Source organism: Furipterus horrens, unplaced genomic scaffold (genome assembly GCF_987537825.1).
Source record: "Furipterus horrens unplaced genomic scaffold, mFurHor1.1.pri manual_scaffold_2, whole genome shotgun sequence".
Taxonomy (NCBI): Eukaryota; Metazoa; Chordata; class Mammalia; order Chiroptera; family Furipteridae; genus Furipterus; species Furipterus horrens.
The window spans coordinates 2,842,210-2,865,283 of NW_028327172.1; the positions used below are offsets into that span (position 1 = coordinate 2,842,210).

At 56.9% G+C, this 23,074-nt stretch overlaps 1 protein-coding gene across 1 annotated transcript; it reads left to right on the forward strand.

The window, feature by feature from the left end:
* Positions 1-14,868: 14,868 nt before the first annotated feature.
* Positions 14,869-21,030, forward strand: LTO1 (LTO1 maturation factor of ABCE1). Its single transcript, XM_090257324.1, has 5 exons — positions 14,869-15,044; positions 16,251-16,356; positions 17,007-17,077; positions 20,290-20,407; positions 20,637-21,030. The coding sequence occupies exons 1-5, from the start codon at positions 14,995-14,997 to the stop codon at positions 20,703-20,705; spliced, it is 414 nt and encodes a 137-aa protein (XP_090113450.1). The 5' UTR covers positions 14,869-14,994; the 3' UTR covers positions 20,706-21,030.
* Positions 21,031-23,074: the final 2,044 nt, after the last annotated feature.

The following is a 23,074-nucleotide window of genomic DNA, read 5'->3' on the forward strand; positions in this document are numbered from 1 at the left end:
TGGAGGCCCTGGGTCCCCCGCCCCCCACCTCTGTCCCCGCCCCAGGCCAGTGCGCAAGGCCTGCGGTGCTTCCCTCACGTGTCCTGTTTAGCTTTAGGAATAAACATTTAGCGCTCGCACGTAGATAGTTTGACATTAGCTATGCCAGTTTCTAGGGGACAGACTTATATAATCACATAATTGTAAGCTCTTTACCCCCCAGGTGCTACCCCAACTCCCTGCCCTGAATTTGGTCATTGCCGTCCCACGTGCTGCCCCAGTCCTGCTTGAATACCTCCACTGGTGGGGAACTCGTTACCTTTAGGAAAGTTCTTAAGGCAGGCTCAAGTTCTCTGCAGATTTCTACCATAACTTCCAGCAGGAGTGGCCAGAAGAACACTCATTTTAAACTCACGTGCAGGTGATCAGCGCAGAATGGCAGGCAAATTGGACTCAGCCACACCAGGGGGAGCCCAGAGCTCCCCGTGGTGGCCAGCTCTGGGCAGGGTAACCTGCTGGACTCTGGTGGCGTGCCCCAGGACAGATGTAGTTCACCTTCCTCTGGCCCTCTTCTGACGTCAAACAGCCATCTGTCACTCAGAGGGACAGGACCTGAAGGCACAGTCCCAGCAGCCCCTTCTCTAATTCTCTGGTCACCTTGGGCTCTGGCTTCTACGCTGTGGATGGAGACCCTAAAAGCAGCTGCTGAGGCCACCATGTCCCGGCTCCCAGCCACTGCGTGGGGACCCGGCAGCTTCCAACCGTGGGCAAACCTATACAGTTCATTCAAAGGGCAGAAAAGGGAAGATTTGAAAGCCCCCAATCCTGTCAGTAGCTTGGGAGCAGCAGGGACGTTGAGTTATTCCAGCATTTAGGTGCCGGCGTGAGGTGACTCATTTATTTCGTTTGTAGGCACATCTCTTACTTTCCTGCTTTATTATACCCACAAGCTATATGTGTATGCACGAGTTTTGGCTTTTTTCTTAAATACATTAAAATGGAGTTTGAACTGAGCAGTGTGTTTTGTTATCCAGCGGGAATGTCGGAGGAAGAGGGGAGACCAAGGCAGCGCCGTGGCCAGGGTTTCGTGTTGGTTTCAGGTGTACAAGGTAGTGGGTCGATGTGTAACTTACGAGGGGAGATCCGCCAGTAATTCCAGAGCCTGCCCGACGCTGGGCTGCCTTCCCGCTGCTGTGTACGTCCCTGTCACCGTTCTGTAAGGGGCAATTTGTACTTGTAGAGCCTAACCCCATTTTCCCCCAGCCCCCAACACCCCTCCCATCTGGCAACCATCAGTTTGTGCTGGGGGTTTTCCTCCTGTTTATTTGGTTCTTTAGATTCCACATATAAGTGAAACCATATGATATTTGTTTTTCTCTGATTTATTTTTGCGTTGCTGCCAATGGCAAGATTTCCTTTCTTACGGTCCAGGGAGACTCCATTGTACCTAGATCTAGCAACTAGGGTCACTTCCCATGGGCCCCACCCCTCCAGGCTACGAGGCACGTGGGTTAAAGGACAGGTTTTGGTTCACCGGCTCGGTGGGGCTGGAGGCTGGTGCGGGCCTGGCTGCCCTTCCTGCCCAGTGCTGGCTTCCTGTTGCCCCCTCCACTCTGAGGCTGAGCGGCCAGGGAGGCATCTGGGCCCACCAACCCCAGCGCACAGCGGCCTAACTCAGGACGTCTCACATCTTTGTTGCGGGAAGGTGTTGCCTGGCTGAGCAGTGTTTCCAGCCTCTCTCCCTCTGGATGTCATTGTGACAGACAAAAATGTCTCCAGCAGTCAATGCATGGCTTTGGAGGGTAAAGCCACCTCCCGGGATTGAGAACCACTGGCCTCAACAAGCAGGGTTTCTTTTTGCCCCAGGAACGCACCCCCCAGGCGGTGTGTTCGTTTGCGGGCCAGGCTGCGCCCTCCGATTCCCACGGTGTCTCCAACCGTGTGACCTCGTGGTCTCAGCATGGCTGCTGAGCCTTCAGGGGTCTGTGCTCAAGTGCAGAAGGGACCCGAGCAGCCCGGACCTCTCTGGAAAGCCCAGGGTTCCTGAGACCTTGCAGGCAGCTTCTGGTTACATTGTATCAGCCAAGACCGGTGGCAGGGCCGCCCAGCTCACCGCAGGCTGGGAAAGCGGTGTTAGGCGGGGCCCTTGCCCTGCTGACCACACGGCAGGGGCGGTGACAGACAGTAAGGACCTACATCCTAAACGCAAACACCAGCGCGTTTGTGACCGTCCAAGGGCAGCAGGCGGGAGGCCCCGTGGCGGCTGCTGAGTCCCGTATCTGAGCTGCGGTGGCAGCATCGAATCTGCACGTGACAAGGACAGCCGTCCACACACGGGACCGACCTCAGTTCTCTAGTTCGGGTGCGGTTCTAGAGTTACTTCAGATGTAACCAGCGGGGAACGAAGGGGACACAGGACTACCGTCTCTGCAACTTCCTGGGATTCTGTAACTGCTTCAAACTACAAAGTAGAAGGGAAAAAACCAACCCAACTGCGTGAGAACCACAAAGGTTGGCTCCCCAAGCTGTCCGGGCCACCCCTGGGCCTTCTCCTCCAGTCCTGGGAAGAGCCAACCCAGAAAGCTCAGGGGGCACCCGGGGCCCAAGTGCACACTGTCCCTGCCGCAGCCCTCGGCCCTCACCCACCCAGCCACCCGCCTTCCCTTCTTCCATTCCAGCCCCTCTGGCCTCACGGTCCCTCCCTCCTGACTGGTCCCCAGTCCTTCCTGACCTCGTCCCGCACAGGATTCCAGCCCGCAGACGGACCTCCCCGCACCACGGCCTGTCTGTTGGACGCACGCAGGGGGCTGGGATGCGTCCCCAGCGATGCTCTAGGAATGTCTTTGAGCACATACTGGTGCACATCAGCCGGCATCTGTCCGAGCCACCATTGAAAATCCCAGAAACTGGAGGGCTCGGAGCAAAAGAAACGGATCCTCTCTGGGCTGTGGAGCCGGGAGTCCGAGATGGAGGTGTCCCACGGCCGCGTTCCCTCCGGAGGCTCTGGGGGAGGGTTCTTCCTACCTCCTCCAGCTTCCCAGGGCTCCAGGCGTCCCTGGGCTGGTGGCCACGTCCCTCCAGTCTCCGCCTCTGTCCTCACATGGCTGCCCGCCCCCCGCCGGGTCTCTCCTCTTTTCTGCTCTAACACTTGTCAGTGGATTTAGGGTCCATGTGCGTCATCTAGGGTGACCCCATCTCAAGACCCTTGCATCTGCAAGATCACTTTCTGCAAGGCCACACGGACAGGCTCTGGCGTTGCGGCTTGGCCATGCCTTCCGGCGGCCATTGTTGGCCCCACGGTAGAGGGACAGAAGCCAGTGGAATTGCTAGGTGAAAAGAGTGTGCCCACTGGAAATCTTCCCGGAGGCTGCCGGCAGCGCCTCCATGGTCTGGGAGCAAGTGCAGCGCTCGCTTGGGCACAGAGTCGGCCTCAGTAACCACCGCAGCTCAAGTTACTTTGGGGGGATGGAGGGAGGGTGCTGGTGCTGGGCCCAGAGTGTCGCTGCCCACAGACTGTCCAGGGACGCCGCTCGGGCTGGCAGCTGCTGCCTCCGGAGCTCTGCCTTCCTCCCACATGAGCGCTGGTGAGGTCCTCACAGGACGTGGCTGAGGCCTGGGACAGGCTGGGGCCATGGTGGGGCCACCGTCTCCATGGCAGGTGTCCTGACCCTGTGGGCCCTGGGCCCTGGGTAGTGTGGGGGACCCCAACACCAGCCCTGGGTGGAATCTGAGAGCTTGGTGGTCAGGCCCAGACCTGAAAGGCGGGCAGGTAGGGCTCCAATGCCTGAGTGCTCTACCCGGCACGTGGGGCAGGGCTCCCTGATCTTGCTTCTCCCTGTCAGAAGTCAGAACCCGGTAATCTGTCACGGGCCGTTTCCTTCTCCTCTCGTGTGGTATCTGAGGGCTCTGAACAGAGAAGGGGCAGCTCAGGGGCTCCTGCTCCCCCACGAATGAGGGCTGGGTAGGCGGGGGCCCGTCGGCTGTCCAGCGGTTGGTGGGGCACCTGGAGTGGTCAGCTCCAGGACCAGTTTGACAACTGCCCCTTAGAAGCCGGCAGCCTGCGCAGAGCCTCAGTGGCTGATGTTGGTGAGATCCATCTCCAAGCGTGTTTATAAGAATCACAAGTGGCCCTGGCTGGCATGGCTCAGGGGTTGGAGTGTCCTCCCATAACTGAAGGGTTGTGGGTTCACCCCTGGTGCAGGCACTGCACGGCACATGCGACCCCTGGTCTGGACGCGCACGATCCCTGGTCCCGGCATGGATACCCGGTCTGGGCACGTACGAAGGTAACTAACTGAGCCTTCTCCCTCAGCGGTGCTTCTCTTTCTCCTTTCCTCTCTCCCTTCCTCCCTTTCTCCCTCTCTCTCCCAGAAAAGCAAAGGAAAATGTCATCAAGTGAGGACAAAGAAGAAAAAGAAAAACAAACAAAAAGAAAGAAGGAATTACCAGTGATAACCTGGCCCTGGCCGGCTAGGTCAGTTAGCCCCAGCGTCCTCCCGATGCGCCAAGGCCGCAGTCCCAGCCAGGTCAGGGCACAGACGAGGACGTGCCAGCGAATGCAGGAGGAAGTGGAAGAACAAATCAACAAATCGATATTTCTCAAATCGATATTTCTCTTTCTCTCTCTCAGATCAATAAATTTAAAAAAAAAGAATTACAAGTGATAACCTAAGAGAAGGATCTGACTCACGGCGAGTCCTTATCGTCATTATTATGGCCCCAGCGAGGAAAAGAAGGGTCCGGAGAACGTCCTAGCGCCCGTGGAAGGGCAGCAAGGAGCGGGTGCCGGAGCCCCGGCTGCGGGAAGGCCAGGAGCAGAGACCGGGGGACGGGGGACGGGGGACGGGGGACGGGGCGCAAGTGGAGCCAGTCGAAGCTCAATACCCCCTCCCCTCCGTAGCGGCTGCACAGCAGCCCCTGGTCAGCAGGAAGGAGACCGTGGGCGCGGTCCCTCCGAGGCACCTTTATCCGAGTGGGAGGAGGCTGCAGGTCTGCCCCCACTTGGCCCTGTGGTGGGTCAGCTGCTGCCTGCCCATGCCCCCCGCTACTTTATCAGATGAGGCCCCCAGGAGGAGACAGCACCTCGGATACTGGCCCCCGGGGCCGTGCCAAGGTGGAGGAGGGCTCCCTCTGTCTCTTAGCTGCCTGATATACAAATGTATCAGGACCTGACTATTTATAATATTTGTTCATGTCTTTATTCTGTTTCCCGTGTGCCGGGATACTCATCTTCCCATTTTACAGATGGGTAGACCGGGGCACGAGGGGAATCCCACTCACGCCCGCGTGGCGTGATGAGCCCGAATCTCAGGCGTGAAGCCGGTCTGCTGGGCCGGCACCCCCCACCCGGCGGGGCGGGAAGGAAGAGCACAGCTGTGATGGGCGCCGCCCAGCCTTCGTCACCTGGGACCACGTGTGGGTTCTGCCATGGACCGGGGGTGGGGGAGCCCGCCTTCGGATGTGGCCCTCCAGCTGGGGAGGGACTGTTTGGGGTGGAGGAGGAGGCGGCGAAGCCAGCTCCACGGGTCTCTTGGCTCGGGAAGGAGCCCAGCGGAGGAGAGGGGGGAGCTCCGCCAGGCTGGGGCTGAGTGGGGGTGCACGAGGGGGGAGGGGAAGCCTGAGAGGGGTCCAGACCAGAGGAGACCACCACCCTGGCAAGGCAGACACTGGAGGCCCTGAGCTGGGATCCCTGAAGAAAGGAAGGGGCGTCCCCAGTGTGGGGACCCTTCAGAGCTTCTGCAAGAGTCCCGCCCCGGGGAAGGAGCAGAGCTGGGTCTGGCCTTAGCTCCTTCACTGAGGCCGCACGGAGGAGGGCCGGCCAGGCCTGGGCCAGTCCCTGCCTGCTCCGGGGCTCCATCCCTCAACATGCCCCCCGCTCAGGCCCCGTTTTGGTGAAAGGACCTGGAGCTCTGTCCCCTCCCCGTGGGGATGGTTGTGGGCTGTGGGCAGGCACCTGGCAAACAGCGAGGGTGGGGTGTCCACGCAGCCAGAGGCCACCTGGCTGTTCTCACTCGTTCAACAACCGCTTATCAGGCAGCTCCTCCACGCTGGACCCTGCACTTTGGGGACCTGCTGCTACTCAAACTCCCCCCTTTTCTTTTAAGCCTGTACTTAATTTGAAAATCACGGTTACAAAGAAACTGCCGCTGCGCTGCGCACGGCCACCTTTTCTCTTTCCCGCGCGGGAAGCAAGGCTCTGCCCCTGGGGGACCCCAAAGCGGAGTCAGGAAAATGAGTGATCAGAGCCCCCGAATCTCAGATGCCGCCCCCGTACTCCTGTGCACTGCTGGAGTTCCTGAGGACACCGGGAGAAGGCGGCCCTGCCCCGTGGGCCCCCAGGACAACCCACCAGGAACTCTGCTGGGGACTGTGCTCAGAGTCCCTGACTCCTGCTCCGGGGGTCAAACTGAGATTTAAAGCCTAAAAAATGCCTCTTTTCCCACATGTATTTATGATAAACACAGAATGAGAGGGAGGTTTATTTCTGGAAGTGAAGTGTCCTGTGATGACTTCCTTTTAAGTCTTTGAAATTGCTTTCCCGTGCCCAGATTATGAAAAGTATCTTCGCTTCAGGATGAAAACAAACAAAAAAAACAAACAAAATATAAAGAGAGAATAGAGATTCCCTGAGAGGATTCTAGCTCTGCGGGACAGGGACTGAACGGAGTTCATTGGCTGCAGTAGGATAGGGGCCGCAGTCCTTGGCAATGACTTTGAAACGTAATCCAAACTTCTTGATTCCAGGCAGGTTTCTCCTATAACCATCAGGAGAACAAATCCCACCTTTTGTTTTTAAACTGCCCTTTTTTTCCCTAATAAAATGGGTGTGTTTCCAGGTTAACAACTACAGATTTTCCATGTCAGGTTTGATTCGGCTGGTTTCAGAGGCTGCCTGGAATTTTGCTGCAGATACATTTCTTTTTCTTTTTAAAATTTTTATTCATTGACGAGAGAGAGAGAGAGAGAGAGAGAGAGAGAGAGAGAGAGAGAGAGAGAGAGAGAGAGAGGTGGATTTGTTATTCCACATATTTATGCGTCCATTGGTTGGTTCTTGCGTGAGCCCTGACCAGGGATTGAATTTACAACCTCGGCATATTTGGACGATGGTCTAACCAGATGAGCTCCCTGGCCAGGGCTGCAGGTAAATTTTTGAAAAATATTTTAAATCAGTTCCCATAAGTCGGGGGTTTTCAAACTGTGGGTCACGACCCCTTTGGGGGTCGAACGACCCTTTCCCAGGGGTTGCCTAAGATCCTCGGAAAACACATATATAATTACATATTGTTTTTGTGATTAATCACTATGCTTTCATTATGTCCAATTTGTAACAATGAAAATACACCCTGCATATCAGATATTTACATTACGATTCATAACCGTAGCACAATTACAGTTATGAAGTAGCAACGAAAATAACTTTATGGCTGGGGGTCCCCACAACAGGAGGAGCTGTATGAAAGGGCCGTGGCGTTAGGAAGGCTGAGAACCCCTGCCATAAGTGAACACTTTCCAATAAACTTTGAGGAACTTTGGGCTTCACTGTAGTTATAGCGATCGGTTTTCCCTGAACGCGAACAAAAATATGTGACTTTTTTTTTTTAAGGGCTTTATTTCTTAATATGGTGAATCCTTGGAAGGTGATTATATCACCCCGTTTATAACTTTTGTTATCAATGAAATACTTAATAATAGTTTTGAAAGCACTGGAATAGATGTGATGAAGCCGGCTTTCGCAGAAACGGAAGACTGAAGCTTAGAAAGCTCTAGAGCCTCTTGGAAAATCTTTTAAGATCGTTTTTAATTGTACCTAGGCAAATGTATCATTTCTTATTCCATTCGATCAAGGGGAGAGATTTCAGGATCCACCCAAGCAAACATCACAACTATTTTTCAGAAACCGACAGAAGGAGAATTGGTTCACTGTCTCCCTCCTATGTTTGACGTTCAAAAGGCATCACTGAAACAGACACCACATCTGAAACATATAAAGACTTGGAAATAACATTTGCCTTTAAAACTCATCTCTTCGATATTCAAGGCCCTATTTTAAAAGTCTGGTCCTTATTTGAAAATAAAGCAACTTGTGAATACAATATTGAAGAATCCAAGAATACACAATTAGACTTTTACCCTTCAACGTTAAGACAGCGGTTCTCAACCTTCCTAACGCCTTGACCCTGTAATGCAGCTCCTCACGTTGTGGGGACCCCCAGCCATAAAGTTATTTTCGTTGCTACTTCATAACTGTAATTTTGCTACTGTTACGAATCATAATGTAAATATCTGATATGCAGGGTGTATTTTCATTGTTACAAATTGAACATAATTAAAGCATCGTGATTAATCACAAAAACAATATGTAATTATATATATGTTTTCCGATGGTCTTAGGCGACCCCTGTGAAAGGGTCGTTCGACCCCCAAAGGGGTCGCGGCCCCCAGGTTGAGAACCACTGCGTTAAGACAATCTGAGTTCGAAATAAAATAGTACCTAAGGAACACAGCAAAAGGTGGAGGTTGCGGGAGTCTCTCCAAAGCTATATTTTCAAACTCAGAGTTTCAATCAGGACTGTTGATTTTTGTAAGACATATAATCTTTCAACGCTTTGCACAATTTTTAAAATCCCCACCTAAGAAAATGTTTATTGATTTTTTTTTTTTTTTTAAATATTTTATTTCTTTATTTTTATTTATTTTTTTTTTTATTTTGGTTTTTCAATTACAGTTATTGTTTATTGATTTTTAAAATTATTTTTCAAGGTTTTTCTTTTCTAGAGAGATCGGAAGGGAGGGAGAAAGAGAGCGAGTGAGAGAGATCAGTTGCCCCTCGCATGCTCCCTCCTGGAGACCTGGCCCGAAATCCAGGCACGTGCCGGGGGACCTTTTGGTTTGCAGGCTGGCGTGGCTCAACCCACTGAGCAGCACCAGCCAGGGCTGTTATTGATTTTTGAGGGAAAGAGAGAGAGAGAGAGAGAGAGAGAGAGAGAGAGATCAATGTGGGAAACACATCGATCCGCTTCCTGCTATATTCCTATATGCGTCCCGACCTCCAATGGAACCCGCAACTTAGATAAATGCCTTGATCAGGAATTGAGGCCACGACCTTTTGGTGTATGGGGCGACACTCCAACCAGCTGAGCCATCGGGCCAGGCCAAGCTTTCCACAATTTTTGAAGTTTGGAAATTAAAGACTCGTGCACTTCTGCACCAGTTTTTATGTCCGTGGGTGTTACCTCGCAAGTGTTCTTTCCCCCCTCACCACGTTGCTGTTTTCCTATGCCCAAAGCAACAGCTTATTTTCTTTTCTTTCAGCTGCTAAAACGTAGGGTCAAAGAATGTATCTTATGTATGTAATAATAAGAGGAGAGTCCCTTTATTTGAAACATGTTTGTAATATAATGTTAGGAGGGCAGGGGAAGGATAGAAAATTGTACATACAAGTGGGCAAAAGGAGGTTTACACTTGTGAACATGTGAAACAGAGCTTATTCTTGTACTATTATTTATTTATTTTTAATCCTCAGCTGAGGATATGCTTATCGGGGTTTTTTTAGAGAGAGAGAGAGAGAGAGAGAGAGAGGGAGAGATAGAAGAGAGAGAGAGAGAGAGAGACGTCAATTCGTTGCTTTCTGTACGAGCCCCGACCTGGAATCCAACCTGCAACATTTTGGTGCACGGGATGATGTTTCAATGAACTGAGCCGCCCGTCCAGGGCATTTATTATTATTTATTAATTATCATATTATTTTCCATACTAACAACGATAAACCTACTTTTGCCCCACCCTGAGATTTTTAACAGAACTTTCCCCAATTATTATTATTATTTTGAAATTATTTTTATTATTTTACCCTCACCCGAGTATATTTTTTTATTGCTTTTAGAGAGAGAGGAAGAGAGAGAGAGAAAAACATTGACGGGAGAGAGCAGCATTGGTTGGTCGCCTCCCGTGGGTGCCCCGACTGCGACACAATTCCGGAACAGCGCACGCACCCAAAGCGGGTTTTGTCCCGACCAGGTACGGGCTCGGACCGGGTACGCTCCTGAGCTAGGATACACTCCCGGGCCGGGATACGTTCTCGGGGGATCGACCACGCCCGGCTGAGCCCCGGGCATCAAACGGCAGCCTAAGTATGTTCACAGACTTTCGGTTACCAGACGAAACTCCAGCCAACAAGGCTACACTGGCCAGGGCTCAGAGATTATTTTTGTGTGAAACTTTGAAGGAAATAACGTAACGAAACTAGCGACCATGGCTCTGGCCCCATGGCTCAGTTAGTTGTAACGTCACTAAAAGACTGTGGGTTAAGTCCCTGGTCAGGGCACACACCTAAGTGTGGGCTGGTCTCAGGTCGGGCATGTACCCCAGTCAGGGTGCATACCTCTGTCCAGGAATGTATCCTGGCCTGGGAGCGTACCCTGGCCCGAGAGCGTACCACGGTCCGGGAGCACACTTCAGCATGGGTACGTACCCGGTCGGAGCGCACCCTGGCTCCGGCGCTTGCACCAGTCTGGAATTGTACCCTGGGCTGGACGCACACCTGGTTCAGGATGGCGAGATAGTACCCACATCGATGTGTAACCAGTCAGGGCGCTACCCTTGTCGGGGAGTGTATCCTAGTCCGGGAATATATCCGAGCCCAGGAGCACATCCCGGTCGGGAAATGTATCCCAGGTCAGGTCAGGCGCGTACCCAGTCTGGGAGCATTTCCCGGCCTAGGAGCACATCCCGGTCGGGAAGTGTATCCCAGGTCAGGGGCGTATCTGGTCCGGGAGCGTATCCGGTCCAGGTGCATACCTGGTCAGGGCATACCCCAGTTCGGGCACATTTGCCAGTCCGGAATTAATCCCTGAGTCGGGAGTGTACCTGGTCCAGGATCGTACCCAGATCGAGGGCATATGCCAGTCGGGTTGCATACCCCAGTCTGGGAGCGTATCCCAGCCCAGGAGCATACCCGGTTGGGAAGTGTATCCCAGGTCAGGCACATACTCGGTCAGGGAGTGCACCCAGATCAGGGAGCGTACCCGGATCTGGGAGCATATCCCGGCCCAGGAGCATACCCGGTCGGGAAGTGTATCCCAGGTCGGGCACGTACTCGGACCGGGAGCGTATCCCGATCTGGGAGCGTACCCTGGCCCGGGAGCATATGCCGGCCGGGGAGCATACCCGGTCGGGAAGTGTATCCCAGGTCGGGCACGTACTCAGACCGGGAGCATATTCCGATCTGGGAGCGTACCCTGGCCCGGGAGCATACCCGGTCGGGAAGTGTATCCCAGGTCGGGCACGTACTCAGACCAGGAGCATATCCCGATCTGGGAGCGTACCCTGGCCCGGGAGCATACCCCGTCGGGAAGTGTATCCCAGGTCGGGCACGAACCGGGAGCGTATCCCGATCTGGGAGCGTACCCTGGCCCGGGAGCACATCCTGGCCCGGGAGCATACCCCGTCGGGAAGTGTATCCCAGGTCGGGCACGTACTCGGACCGGGAGTGTATCCCGATGTGGGAGCGTACCCTGGCCCGGGAGCACATCCTGGCCCGGGAGCATACCCCGTCGGGAAGTGTATCCCAGGTCGGGCACGTACTCGGACTGGGAGCATATCCCGATCTGGGAGCGTACCCTGGCCCGGGAGCATATGCCGGCTCGGGAGCATCCCCGGTCGGGAAGTGTATCCCAGGTCCAGCGCGTACCCGGTCTGGGAGCGTACCCAGATAGGGGCGCATACTGGGGGTAACCGATCCATGTTTCTCTCTCACATCAATGTTTCTCTCTCTCTCTCTCCCTTCCTCTCTCTCTAAACTCAATAAAAACATATCCTGGAGTGAGCATTAAAAAAATAGCAAAAATTAATTGGCAGTCAGAGTGTTGGGAGAACGGATTTGTTTGCTTGCTCGTTTTGCTCTTTTTTCCACATTCCAAATGCTTTGTGATTTTGTTCGATTATGAGAAAAAAATCAAAAATGAAAAGACATGTAAGAACAGAATAATAGTCTATTTAACTTCATCTCCCACCAAAATATATTTTACTGTTCTTTTTTTTTATGCTGGTAAGAGAAACTCATGTTCACTGTAAAAATATGTTCTACTCAGAAAAAATATAAAAGATGAAAGTTTAATATTGTAACTCTTAAAATCTAGAAAGAGTCAATGTTAACATGTTGGTGTACCTCCATTATTTTTAAAAACAAAATTCTTTGATGTCACTGGAACTGGAGCATGTGTAGGATTTTTTTTCCCCTTAAACATTAGGAGCATTTTTATTTTCCATGACATTACTTTTGTTTCAAATATTGTGTTTGGCTGTTTCCTAAGAGTCTTCTGCGTGTATATCCTATGATGAAGATGCCATCATTTTACTATAAGCTTCTTTCTCCTCCTGGCTTTTATAGATCACGCTGCACTGAATGAACATCATTGCACCAAAAAAACTGTCATTTTTTTCTGATTCTATCATAGAGATGAAGTCCTAGAAGTGAAATTACTAAGACCAAAGTTAAAACATTTAAAACGCCTTTCTTATCTTTCCACACTGCCCGACTGAAAGGTGGTTTTAATTTATGCATCTGTGGGCAACGATCGTATCTTTCCATTCTAAAAAATAAACTAATTTCTTTTAAACTATATCAAAAGGGAAAAACTGCATCATATTTTCCTTTCGATTAGCACCCCTTCACTTATTCGGAAGGCAGCCTTTGCTTTCCTGTGGACTGCTGGCAGCCCTTGTTCCTAGCAGGGTGCATTTATTTCTTATCCGCTGAACAAGTTCTGTATCAACCAGAAATATTATCCCTTTAGTTATAGTATTTATGACAAACATATTCCCAGATTGTTCTTTGGTTTCTAATTTTGGTAGCACTTTTGGACCGCAGAACTTCGCATCTTCATGTCAGAAAGTACAGGTTTTTCCTTTGTGGTTTTCTCCATGGTTTTCCACGTATTAAAAATGCATCTCCAGCCCTGGCTGGTGCGGCTCTGCGGGTTGAGCTCCAGCCTGTGAAGCAAAAAGGTCTTCAGTTTGATTTCCCAGGCAGGGTACCTGCCTGGATTGTGGGCCAGGTCCCTGGTTCGGGGAGCGCGAGAAGCAATCAATCGCTGTATCTCACACATGGATGTTTCTCTCCGTCTTTCTCCCTCCCTTCCCCTCTAAAAAAATTAAAATCTTTTAAAAAATGCATCTCCATACTTACCTGAATGTTCCACCTGGATTATTAAATGTCCGTTTAAAAAGTCTTTAATTTGCCTGGAACTACTTTAGTGAATGCTATGAGATGGAAACGGAACTTGTCTTTTTCCCCTAGACTCGCTGATGAATGTCCCTTTTCCCTATAAATTTGTGCTTCTTCTTTACATCGTGTGAGAAGGTTTTATCATACATCTACTAGAGTCTCTTTCTGGGCCATTCAGCTCTGTTTAATTTACCTGCCTCTTCTTGAACGAACATATTATAATATTTTAATTGAAACTTTCTATTTTCATATCTGGTATGACAAGTTCTCCACGGTATCCTTTTTCAGAAACATCTTAAAGTTATTCCTATCAACTTACTCATCCAGATGAAATGTAGGACTTTGACACATTTTCTCTAGATCACGGGGACTTCTGCTCGCACTTGGTCCTATCCAGGGTCAGGTTCCGATGGTCGTTTTCTTCATATAGATCCTGCTCAAATTTTATTCTTTACCCGTTTATTGTAACTATTGTAGAGTGGATTTCCCCACTCTGCCAGCTCGAGCTACTACGAGTTATTGTTAGAATCATGGAAAGCAAGTGCTTTTTTTTGATGAATTTTACTACTAATTCTGAGAACGTCTTAAACGCTCCTTTTGGGATTTCCAGACGCGCCATCGCAGCTCCCACTAACGGTCCTTTGGTGTCTTCTTTCTGATTCCCAGACTCCTTGCTTCTGCTTCCTCCTTGGTGCACTGGTCGGGCCTCGTGCGGAGTGTTCAGCGGGCAGTGATGAAGGCAGCCCGCTTTTTGTCTTATTTCATCGGGAACGATTCTAGACTCACGTCTATGTTCCGCTACCGCTGACAGTTTCCAGGCACCTTTTAAAAATCGTTTTCTGACAGCATCTCTCATGGACATGACGAATGGCTGAAGCGAAGCTAGAAACTATTTTTTAAAAAGCGGGGATGATGCCCCCGGCGGGGGTGGGGCGGCGGCTGCGCTTACGAACCCTCCGGAGCGGTGGGATTCTGGACTCGGCGTGGATTACGAAAGACTCTGCCTTTGCTTTAAAAACAGCAACAAGGTAGGGTACACAAAACTCGTATTTCCAGTTTCCAAATAACTTAACACTTCAGGAGCGACGCCAACGTTTATCACTGCCTTTCCCGGCGAGTTGGGACGGCCGCGCTGCTCCGCCCACACCGCGGCAGCCTTGCGTCTCCCGAACCGAGGCCCGCAGGCCCTGGGGGGCTGGCACCGTGCGCTTGGCGGCATTTCAGGCTGCGGTCTGAAGTCCAACGTCGTGCTGGAAGGTGTCCTCCGGCGGTGGGTCGGGGGTCAGTGGGCACGGGCGGCAGGGAGCTGCCGCCCCCCGGGAATTGCCCTTCCTAGAATTTTTCACCTCAAAATCCCCCGGGGTCCCCAAACCCGCTATCCCAGTTTCTTCCCTGGTTCTTTTCGAGACGCTTGCGGCAACTGGGGTCCACCCGCTGCGTTTTTTAAATCCCAAGGCACGGGCTGCACGCCCAACTTGGCCGCCACGTGGTCGCTCAGCTGGAATCTGCAGGCCGGCTGCCGAGCCGGGGGCGGGGCTGCGGGGGCGGGGGGCGGGGCTTGGCGCCGGCCCAACTCCGCCCAGCGCCGTCCCCGCGCACGCGCCCTGGTCCCGCGCCGGCGCCCGCTGGACCCTCTGGCGTGCCGTCCTTACCCAGCCTGCCCCGCGCAGCCATCCCGGAAGTGAGTTTCGCTTCCTCGGAAGCGATGCGTCTGTCCCTGAACCTCGCGGGGTGATTGCGGCCCCGCCGGCCGGCGCAGTCCGCGGGCAGGGTCGGGCCGGGCTGCCGCCATGGCCGGGAATGAGGACCTGTTTGACGCCATCGTGATGGCGGATGACCGGTGAGTCCCCGCCCTGTCAGGTCGGCTCTCAGCTCCTGGGCTGCGGTGTCCGCGGGCGCGGGGCTTGGCGGAGCGCGCTTGCGGCCCTGGCGGCGGCGGACACGTGTGGGGCCGAGCGACTACTGGTCCTTCTTCGCCCCTCGGCCGCCGGGGCGGGCGCCACGTGCCCAGCTGCTCCCGCAGACCCGCTTCCCCCGCCCCCAGCATCTGCTCGGGCCGATGCCTGCCTTCCTCCGGGGACGCCGGTCCTCGGCGGGGCCCGACCTTTACCATGTGGGCGCTGCCCCTTCTTCTTGGTCCTCCGCGGCGGGGCGTAGGGCGGCGTTCAGGGGCACGCTGACCGGTGTGTCCGACGCCGCCCCTTTCCCTGCAGAGCAGTTTTGGTTTTATTAAAAATTTTACTTATTTTTAGAGAGAGGGGAAGGGAGGGAGAAAGAGGGAGGGAAACACCGATGTGTGGGTGCCGCTCACGCGCCTGCCGCCGGGGACCTGACGCAGCCCGGGCACGTGCCCTGGCCGGGACTCGAACCGGCGGCCTTTCGGGTCATGGGCCGGCGCTCAGCCCGCTGAGCCGCCCCTGCCAGGGCACGTGGCAGTGTTTTGAGACACTTGGCGGAGTAGCGTGTCCTAGACACACAGGCCGTGGGCTGCAGACCAGAGTCGCCGAGGCGGTGTCACGAGGTAGGTCTCCAGGCCGCACCCGGCCCCGCTGAGCATCGGGGGGAGGCGCTTGAATCTGAAAGCTTCCGCGTGTTTCTGGGGTTCCATGAGGCCTGGGAATTGAGGGGCGGGCTGGGCTTCCAGAGGCAGGGAGACGTCCCAAGGACAGACTCAGGGGTCCGGCTGGGACCGGGAGCTGAAGTTCGTGACTTCAGGCCCGGGCCCTTCGCCCCGGCCGGGGCTCCGTCGGGCAGTGCCGTCCCGCTACGCCGGGGCTGTGGGCTCGGCCCCTGCTCAGGGCACGTAGAGGAAGCCGGGGGGGTGAGTGGACAGCAGGTCAGTGTGTGGTCTGTCTCCCTCTCTCTGCTTCCCTCTTCCTCTTTCTAAAACGAATCCATAAAAAAAATGAAATAAAAACTTCTGTACTTTTCCTGCCATTCTGTGCCTTGTGGGGCTGGGGCTGGGTCATACGGGAGGGCAGAGCGTCTCCAGGAAGGACAGCCTTCGTCCTGCGTGTTTGCTGACGCGCACGCCCCTGTGCCGCAGGTTTCACGGGGAAGGCTACCAGGAGGGCTACGCCGAAGGCAGCAGCCTGGGTCTCCTCGAGGGAAGGCAGCAGGGCACCGCGCACGGCGCTAAGATCGGGTCCGAGGTGAGTGGGGCCCTTGGGGGCGACCCCCCTCGGGTGCGGTCTGTAACTGACGGACGGGCAGGGTGCCTGGGCCGGGACTTCGGGCCTCTCCCCGCGCCCACAGACTGGGCAGGGCGTTGCTGGGTTAATGTTCCCAGCACAGAGCCCACGGCGCGTACTGCCCACGGGGATGGTGCGCTGTGCGGCGGCGGAGCGGGAAGGAGCAGGAATACCGGTCCTCGGTCACCGCCCGCTCCCCTGCGTGTCTAGGCTCAGACGCGTCAGGTCAGCGGGGCCCGGCCGGGGTCGGGGAGCCACTTGGGAGGTCGCCCGCCCCGCGGTGGTGCTCGCCTGCGGACCCGGCTGTGGGGCTCCCACGGTGTCCCCATGGCACGTCAGCGAGGGCTCTGACACAGCCAGGCAGGGGCTGGCGCTCAGAGGTGATGCGGTGCCTCTTCCCCCGCGTCCTGCCATCGGAGGGCCCGCCGGGAGCCTGACCGCCCCACTGATGAGCGGCCCTCCGGTCCGGTCCGTTGCCAGCGCTCAGCATGTCCCCGCAGGGCAGCGACCCGAGGGCACCGCCGCCTCCTGTGCGCAGAGTGCGGTGAGCGGGTCACGTGTCGCTGGTCGTCAGTCATTAACTTCGCTCTCCCGTGTTTTGTGGTTCACAGATCGGGTGCTACCAGGGCTTCGCGTCTGCCTGGCGGTGTCTCCTGCGCAGCGGCGGGGCTGAGAAGGACAGGTAAGGGCGGGGACGCAGCCTGCTGCGACCTTGGGCGGTGGCTGTTCCGTCTTCTCATCCTTAAAACGCAGAGGCTAATCAGGCCGAGCGGGAGCATTTCATGAGCTTAGCAGGAAGCAGCACTGTGGTTCCCCGGCCACAGTTCCAGTCACTGTAGCCTGGTGATACTAACGGGAAATTCTCTGGAAATAAACAACTCTCGCTGTAAATCGTGCACGTTGCGAGGGGAGTCGTGTGACGAAGTCTCATGCTGTCCTGCCCATGCGGGCCGGAACCTGGGCCCCGCCCGTGTCCAGCGGTCCATGCTGTAGACGCTCCCTGCCCTCGGTCACTTGGCAGCTGCCTCGGCCATCAGAGCGACTGCCCTGGCGTCTCACGGTTGTGTTCACGTCACCCTGATTTTGTTTAACATCGGCCCCAAAGCGCAGGAGCAGTGGTGCTGGCAGCCCGGATGTGGCAAAGGGAAGCCATCAGGTGCCCCCCCGAGTGGAAAGCTGTGTGTTGGGGTGGGGGGAGCGGTACGTGGAGGGTCGATACTAGTGGCGGTTTCGGGCGCCTGCCGGGGGTCTGTGAGTGCACCCCGTGGGCTAGGGGGGCTGCGTAAATACGGAGTCCCGGGCACATTCCGGTGTCCGGGGAGCCCGGTGTTGCTCCCGAGTCCCCGTGGGCCATGGCTCTCCCTGGCAGCGTTAGGGCAGGAGGGGCCTTCGCATACCCCGTCAATCAAATCGCGTTGAAATTGGTTATGTCTGCTCCTTCGTCGGTACCTGGAATGTCTGATAACAGGGACAGTCGTCTCGGTGTGGACAGAACTGGGAAAGGTGACCGCATTGCCCCCGGCTTTCTGGTGGAGCAGCTAGGTCTGTTAGCGAGGAGGCGCACTCCCTGTGTCGGACGCACGCGGGGGACTCGGAGGCTCTGAGCACCTGCGGGCTCGTTCCGGCTTTTTAAACGGTTCCTACTGTGTGACCCTGTCCCATCTGTCTTCATCCTGAAGCTGGAAGCGAACCCCTAAGTAGCAGGCCCCCGTGGTCTGGCTGTCCTGCCGGCTGCCCGTGGGACCGGCACTCAGGACACTCCGCACGCGCCTGGTGCCGGGTGGCCTTGCACAGCCCGGGAGGGGCGCGAGGAGAGTGGGTGCCGGAGCAGGAGCGAGTCTGCGGGACTCATTGTCTCGTTTGAAATAGTTCAAGTGCCTGGAGCCCGGCCGCCCCCGGACGGAGACGGGAACAGGGGTGCTTGCCGCTGAGCGGGGCTCTGAGGTGGCCTGCTCTCTGGCTCGTTCACGTCACGGGGCCGCCGCATTCGCGTGGGCAGCTGGGGACGGACGCAGCTCTTGCGTCCTTGGGGGGACGTTCCTCTGTGGGCTCAGCGGGAGTGCAGGCGGCGGCGACCCGGCCGGGACAGTGCCTGGCAGCCTGTGGCAGCCCGGCTGGCAGTCGGAGCTGAGCTTGGCGCTCCACTCCGTTCCATGCGTGGCCGGGGGCGCCCCGCACGTCTCCCCAGTGCCAGGTCTGCTGGCTCGTGGGGACCTGCTGCCCTGCGGCCCATACCCAGCAGCTCCAGCCCCGGCCCCAGAGTGGGGGTCCCGCACCTCGTCGGTGTGTCTGAGAGCAGGCAGCGTGGACTGGCGCGGGCAGGCGGAGGCCGCAGCGCCTGCGCCCCCTTCCCCCCAGGGCCCGAGGGTCTCTGTGAAGCACGGCCGGAAGCCTTACCTTGGGGCAAGGGCTTGCAGACTGGGGCGCTGATAGGTCCGTACAGCTCTGCAGAGACAGCTCGGCCCGCCAGTCAGGGCGCGAGGAAGCACCTGCCCTCGCGTTACCACCCAGCACCGTGGGCCTTTCCCACCAGGGGCCCCGCGGGAGCGGCGTCTTAGCCTGAAGGCCGGCGCCCCGCCCTGCGGCGGACTCAGGGAGGCTCCCGGCCTTGTGCGCAGCCGGGGCAGCCCCAGGCCGACGGGCACTGGCCAGGGCCGAGCGCTGGGCTCCCGCAGCCTCGTTCTGCTCCACCAGCTGTGGGCGGTTCGCGCCCTCCCCACAGGCGCTGACAGCTGCGTGTGCCCGGAGTGGCTTCACTGACCAGGGGACATTAAGCCGATACTTGCGAAGCTGGAAATGGGTGGTGGTCTTCATGTCATGTTTGGGTCCCGCCATTTCCCACGCGTCAGCCCCTGCCTGCCATCTCCCTGGAAACTGGGCACTTCGTGGCTTAATTAACTTGCTCTGGCCTTGCAGCGACCCGCACTTTCTCAGAGGCAGGAGCCCTCGTAGCCCCAGGGGTGCGGTCTGCCCCGGCAGACTCCTTGCCTCCTGTGTCTGCGGCCCCATGGGGGGGGGGGGGCAGGACGTCGGCTGCTGTGAATGGCTGTGGGGTCACGTTAAGGATGAGTTCTCGTTCTTTGAAATTACCTTTAATCAAATGCTAGCGTACTCCTGGCGCTCAGATGGTCAGTGTGACCCAGGGGAGGGTGCCGGCCAGGGTCCCTTGTGGCACAGCCCGCAGATGTGCGCATGGGACTGTTTTTATCCCCTCCCCACCCCAGGACACGGTGGAAGCCAGGAGACTGTTGATTGAGCACCTACTTTGTACTAGGTCCTGCACCCCCACAGGTTACCCGTGGTCGTGAAAGCCAGGGACGTCACTGGTAGCGCCCCATTTTACAGATGAGGGTGCTGGGGCTCAGCGAGGTGATGTAACCGCGCGCCGGGGCACGGCCATACCCAGGGCTGCTCTTCCTGCAGAGCTCTGTCTTCCTGGGAAGGGGAGCTGGGTCCCCGCTCCAGACGCCGGTTTCTGCCTTTGCAGGGAGGGGCTTGCCGGTTCACCGGCCGCCGAACTCCGGGCGCCAAGTGTCCGGTCCTGGAAAGTCCCCAGATCCAGAGCAGGCTCAGTCGTTTCCGGCGCTCTGCCCGGTCTGGTTTTGTGTGTTCCTGAGTCTGTGGCCTGGGGACTCAGCCGTCAGGGTGCCGGCTCCTGGGCCGGGGCGGAGGCCTGTCTGTCCGCTCGGTCCAAACCTGACGTGGAGGGGCGGCCGCGGGTGAGAGCGTGTCGCTGGGTAAATCAGTGTTTAGTGAACGAGAAAATGGGTCCTGCAGCTTCTGAACCCAGCGCATTAGCACGCCTGTTGCTTTTAAGTGAGCGGTCTCCGCAGCCATTCCACGGCCAGCCCCGGCGCCCGAGAACTGAAGGTCTTTTCTTTCTGTGCTTTCCAGCAAAAAGATGAAGGTCTTAGAATCATTGATTGGAATGATCGAGAAGTTCCCTTACGATGACCCTACTTATGCCAAACTTCACGAAGACCTAGACAGAATTAGAGGAAAGTTTAAACAGGTCTGTCCGCCGCGCGTTTCCTCCGGTTGGTTGGCGCAGGCCCGGGGCTGCTGTGGCCGACGGCCTGGGCGCGGTGCGGGCCCACGGGGCGGTCAGGCCACACGGACCGCGGCCGGCGCAGGGGGGGCGTCGGACTTCTGTGAGGGTCGGCTAGAGACACTGATGCGCTCGTCTGCGAGTCAGAAGACCCGAGGTTGTAAAAGCCGTCTTTTTTCTTTTGTGTTTTCAGCTTTGTTCGTTACTAAATGTTCAGCCGGACTTTAAAGTTAGTGCGGAACGTTCTGGACTTTCCTTCTGAGGATGACGGAGGAACAGAGGCGGAACGTGAAGGAACAGATGTCCGATGTGAAGTGTTTAAAGCTGTGATTAAAGGAGGACAATGGCGGCGCGCTTGTTGTGCCGGGCGGCAGGCTCCGGTTGGGCCAGTGGGTGGCCTCCCTCCGAGCCTGCTGGGGTGGCCCCGTACCCCCCGGCCCTCCACTCTGCAGGCTGTGGGGGCGGGGGGCCCTGGCAGAGCCCGGCCTGGCTGCTTCTAGGCTGGGGTGGGCCCTGGGTGGGTCCCCTGAGCCTGGGCTCAGCGCTCGGAGGGACAGTTTCACAGAAAACCGGAGGGACGGGGTTGCCGCGCCATAGGAGGACGGAAGCAGTGGTGGGTGCAGGGATGTGTCCAGGACCTTCATGTGCGCCCCCGCTGTGCCGTTCACTCCCCTCTGCAGCCCACGAGGGGGGCTCATCCCCATCGCACCTGTGAGGGAACTGAGACCCTGGGCGCCGGCCGAGAGGGGCCACCACCATCTCCGTCGGCGGTGTCTGGTGTCTGCTTGGCTCCCGGGGCATCGGCGCGTGTGGCAAGGCGCAGGGCAGCCTCCCTGAGCTGTGGGGTTCGCGGGGTTTCTCCGCACGTGCCCGCACCCCCCCGCCCCGCCCCTGGTGCCCAGGCTGCCGCGTGCCAGGGCCCCGCTGCTCCTGCCGGAGAGAGCATCTCGGAAGGCAGGTGGTGAGGTGAATAAAGAGGTGACCACGAATCAGTCACAAAAAACTGTGTGAGCTGCGCTCCCGGGCTCAGGTCCCGCGCGGCTCCACGGTCACGGAGACCCGGACTGGGAGTCCCCGCGGGCCGGCGGCGGGCTCCCCTCGCTCTGTGCCTCGCGGGTGCTGATACGGAGAGAGAGCTTGCGTTGCTGGAGGACAAGCTCGGTCCCCGGCTGCTGCACTGGGTGTGCGCCCGCAGGCCTGGGTGCCGGGCCCCGGCACTGCCGCCGCTGCTGGTCCTGGGGCGCAGGTGCCACCTGGGCTGCCCAGGCAGTGGGCGTCGTGGGTCTGCGCGTTCCTTGGTGTGTCCTCTGTTACCTGCTTTTGTCATTATTCTTTTTTTAATTGGAGAAACAATAAATAGCCTATTTTAAAGCAACAGTCAGTCTGGGACCGTTCATAACGCGACGCCCAGCCACTGCCCGCCCTCCTGGAAGTCTTGGGATCTGGGTGCAAAGGAGGGCGTGCAGCGGGGCGGCCGCGCAGCTTTCCGTCCGCGGGCTCATCCGCGTGTGCGGAAGCTGCCCCTGGGGAGGAATGGGCCCGTGATGTCAGGCCAGGGCCATCCCGCGGACCCCAGCACAGCGCCTGTCCCTGTGTACAGCTGCACCGGTCCCTCCTGCCCACACGCCGCCCCCTCCGCCTTCCCAGAGCAGGTGTGGCGTGAGTGCGGGCGGCCGCTGCCTCCCCGTCCCCCATCCCCTGGGCTGGGCTGCCTCTTGGACCTTCAGGGTCTCCAGACACTGGACATGACCTGCGCCAGCCTCGCTCCCTCCTGGAGAACCTGACCCAGTTCCCAGGGGCCCTCGGTGGCCCCAGACGGACCCGATTCTCGTAAAGCAGAGCCTGTCTGCCCCAGGACAGAACATGCGTGCCGCCTCTTCTGGCGAATGAGGTGGTAGAGGAGGTCTTCTGGGGGCTCACAGAAGATGGTGTCTTGGAAGTTGTCCCTCAGGGGTGTGACACCTGGAATTACTAAGGCGACTTGCAGCCCAGCTCCGGATGTAGCCACTCCAGGGTGGGGCAGAGCAGCAGTGAGCGAGAGCCTGGCCCTGGGTCGCGGCGCGCGGTGCGGGCCTAGCCCTGCAAGGCCGTCCGGGGGCTTTCCGTTACTTGCAGGCATGGTGTCCCGCTTGCCCTCTCCCCATCCCGTCCGGTCCCGTCCTGTCCTCCCGCCTCTCTTGGGTATTAGCCTTTGTCCAGAGTGACCTTGAGTCCGGGAGCTCTTTGGATTGGATTTCGTCCCTTTCCGGTGGGTTCATAGTTTTCCCAAGGCTTTGGCCTGCTTCCTCCTTCCTGTGGGAAACTCCCAGCGTACTCTGTGTTATTTTTTTAGTCAACTCAGGCAGCCATCGCAAATCCCACAGCAACAGACGCTCACGGTCCCGTCCTGGAGGCTGGAGTCCGAGACCCGGGTGTCCTGGGGCCGCTCCCTCCCGAGGCCTCTCCTGGGCGTGCAGACGGCCGTCCTCTCCCCGTGTCCGCACACGGTTGCCCGTCGGGGGGTGTCTGTCTGATCTAGAGCCCGCCCATGTAACTCCTGTTTACCTTCATTATCTCAGACCCCGTCCCCGCATGCAGTCACATTCTGAGGTGCTGGAGGTCAGGAACGTGGGGACCCAATTCAGCCAACTG

Excerpts from the sequence above, each read along its gene's own strand:
- LTO1 (XM_090257324.1), top strand. The coding sequence starts at position 14,995 with ATGGCCGGGAATGAGGACCTGTTTGACGCCATCGTGATGGCGGATGAC. Across the intron at positions 16,357-17,006 it reads GCGCTAAGATCGGGTCCGAG|ATCGGGTGCTACCAGGGCTT; the intron begins GTGAGTGGGGCC and ends TGTGGTTCACAG. Across the intron at positions 20,408-20,636 it reads TTAGAGGAAAGTTTAAACAG|CTTTGTTCGTTACTAAATGT; the intron begins GTCTGTCCGCCG and ends TTGTGTTTTCAG.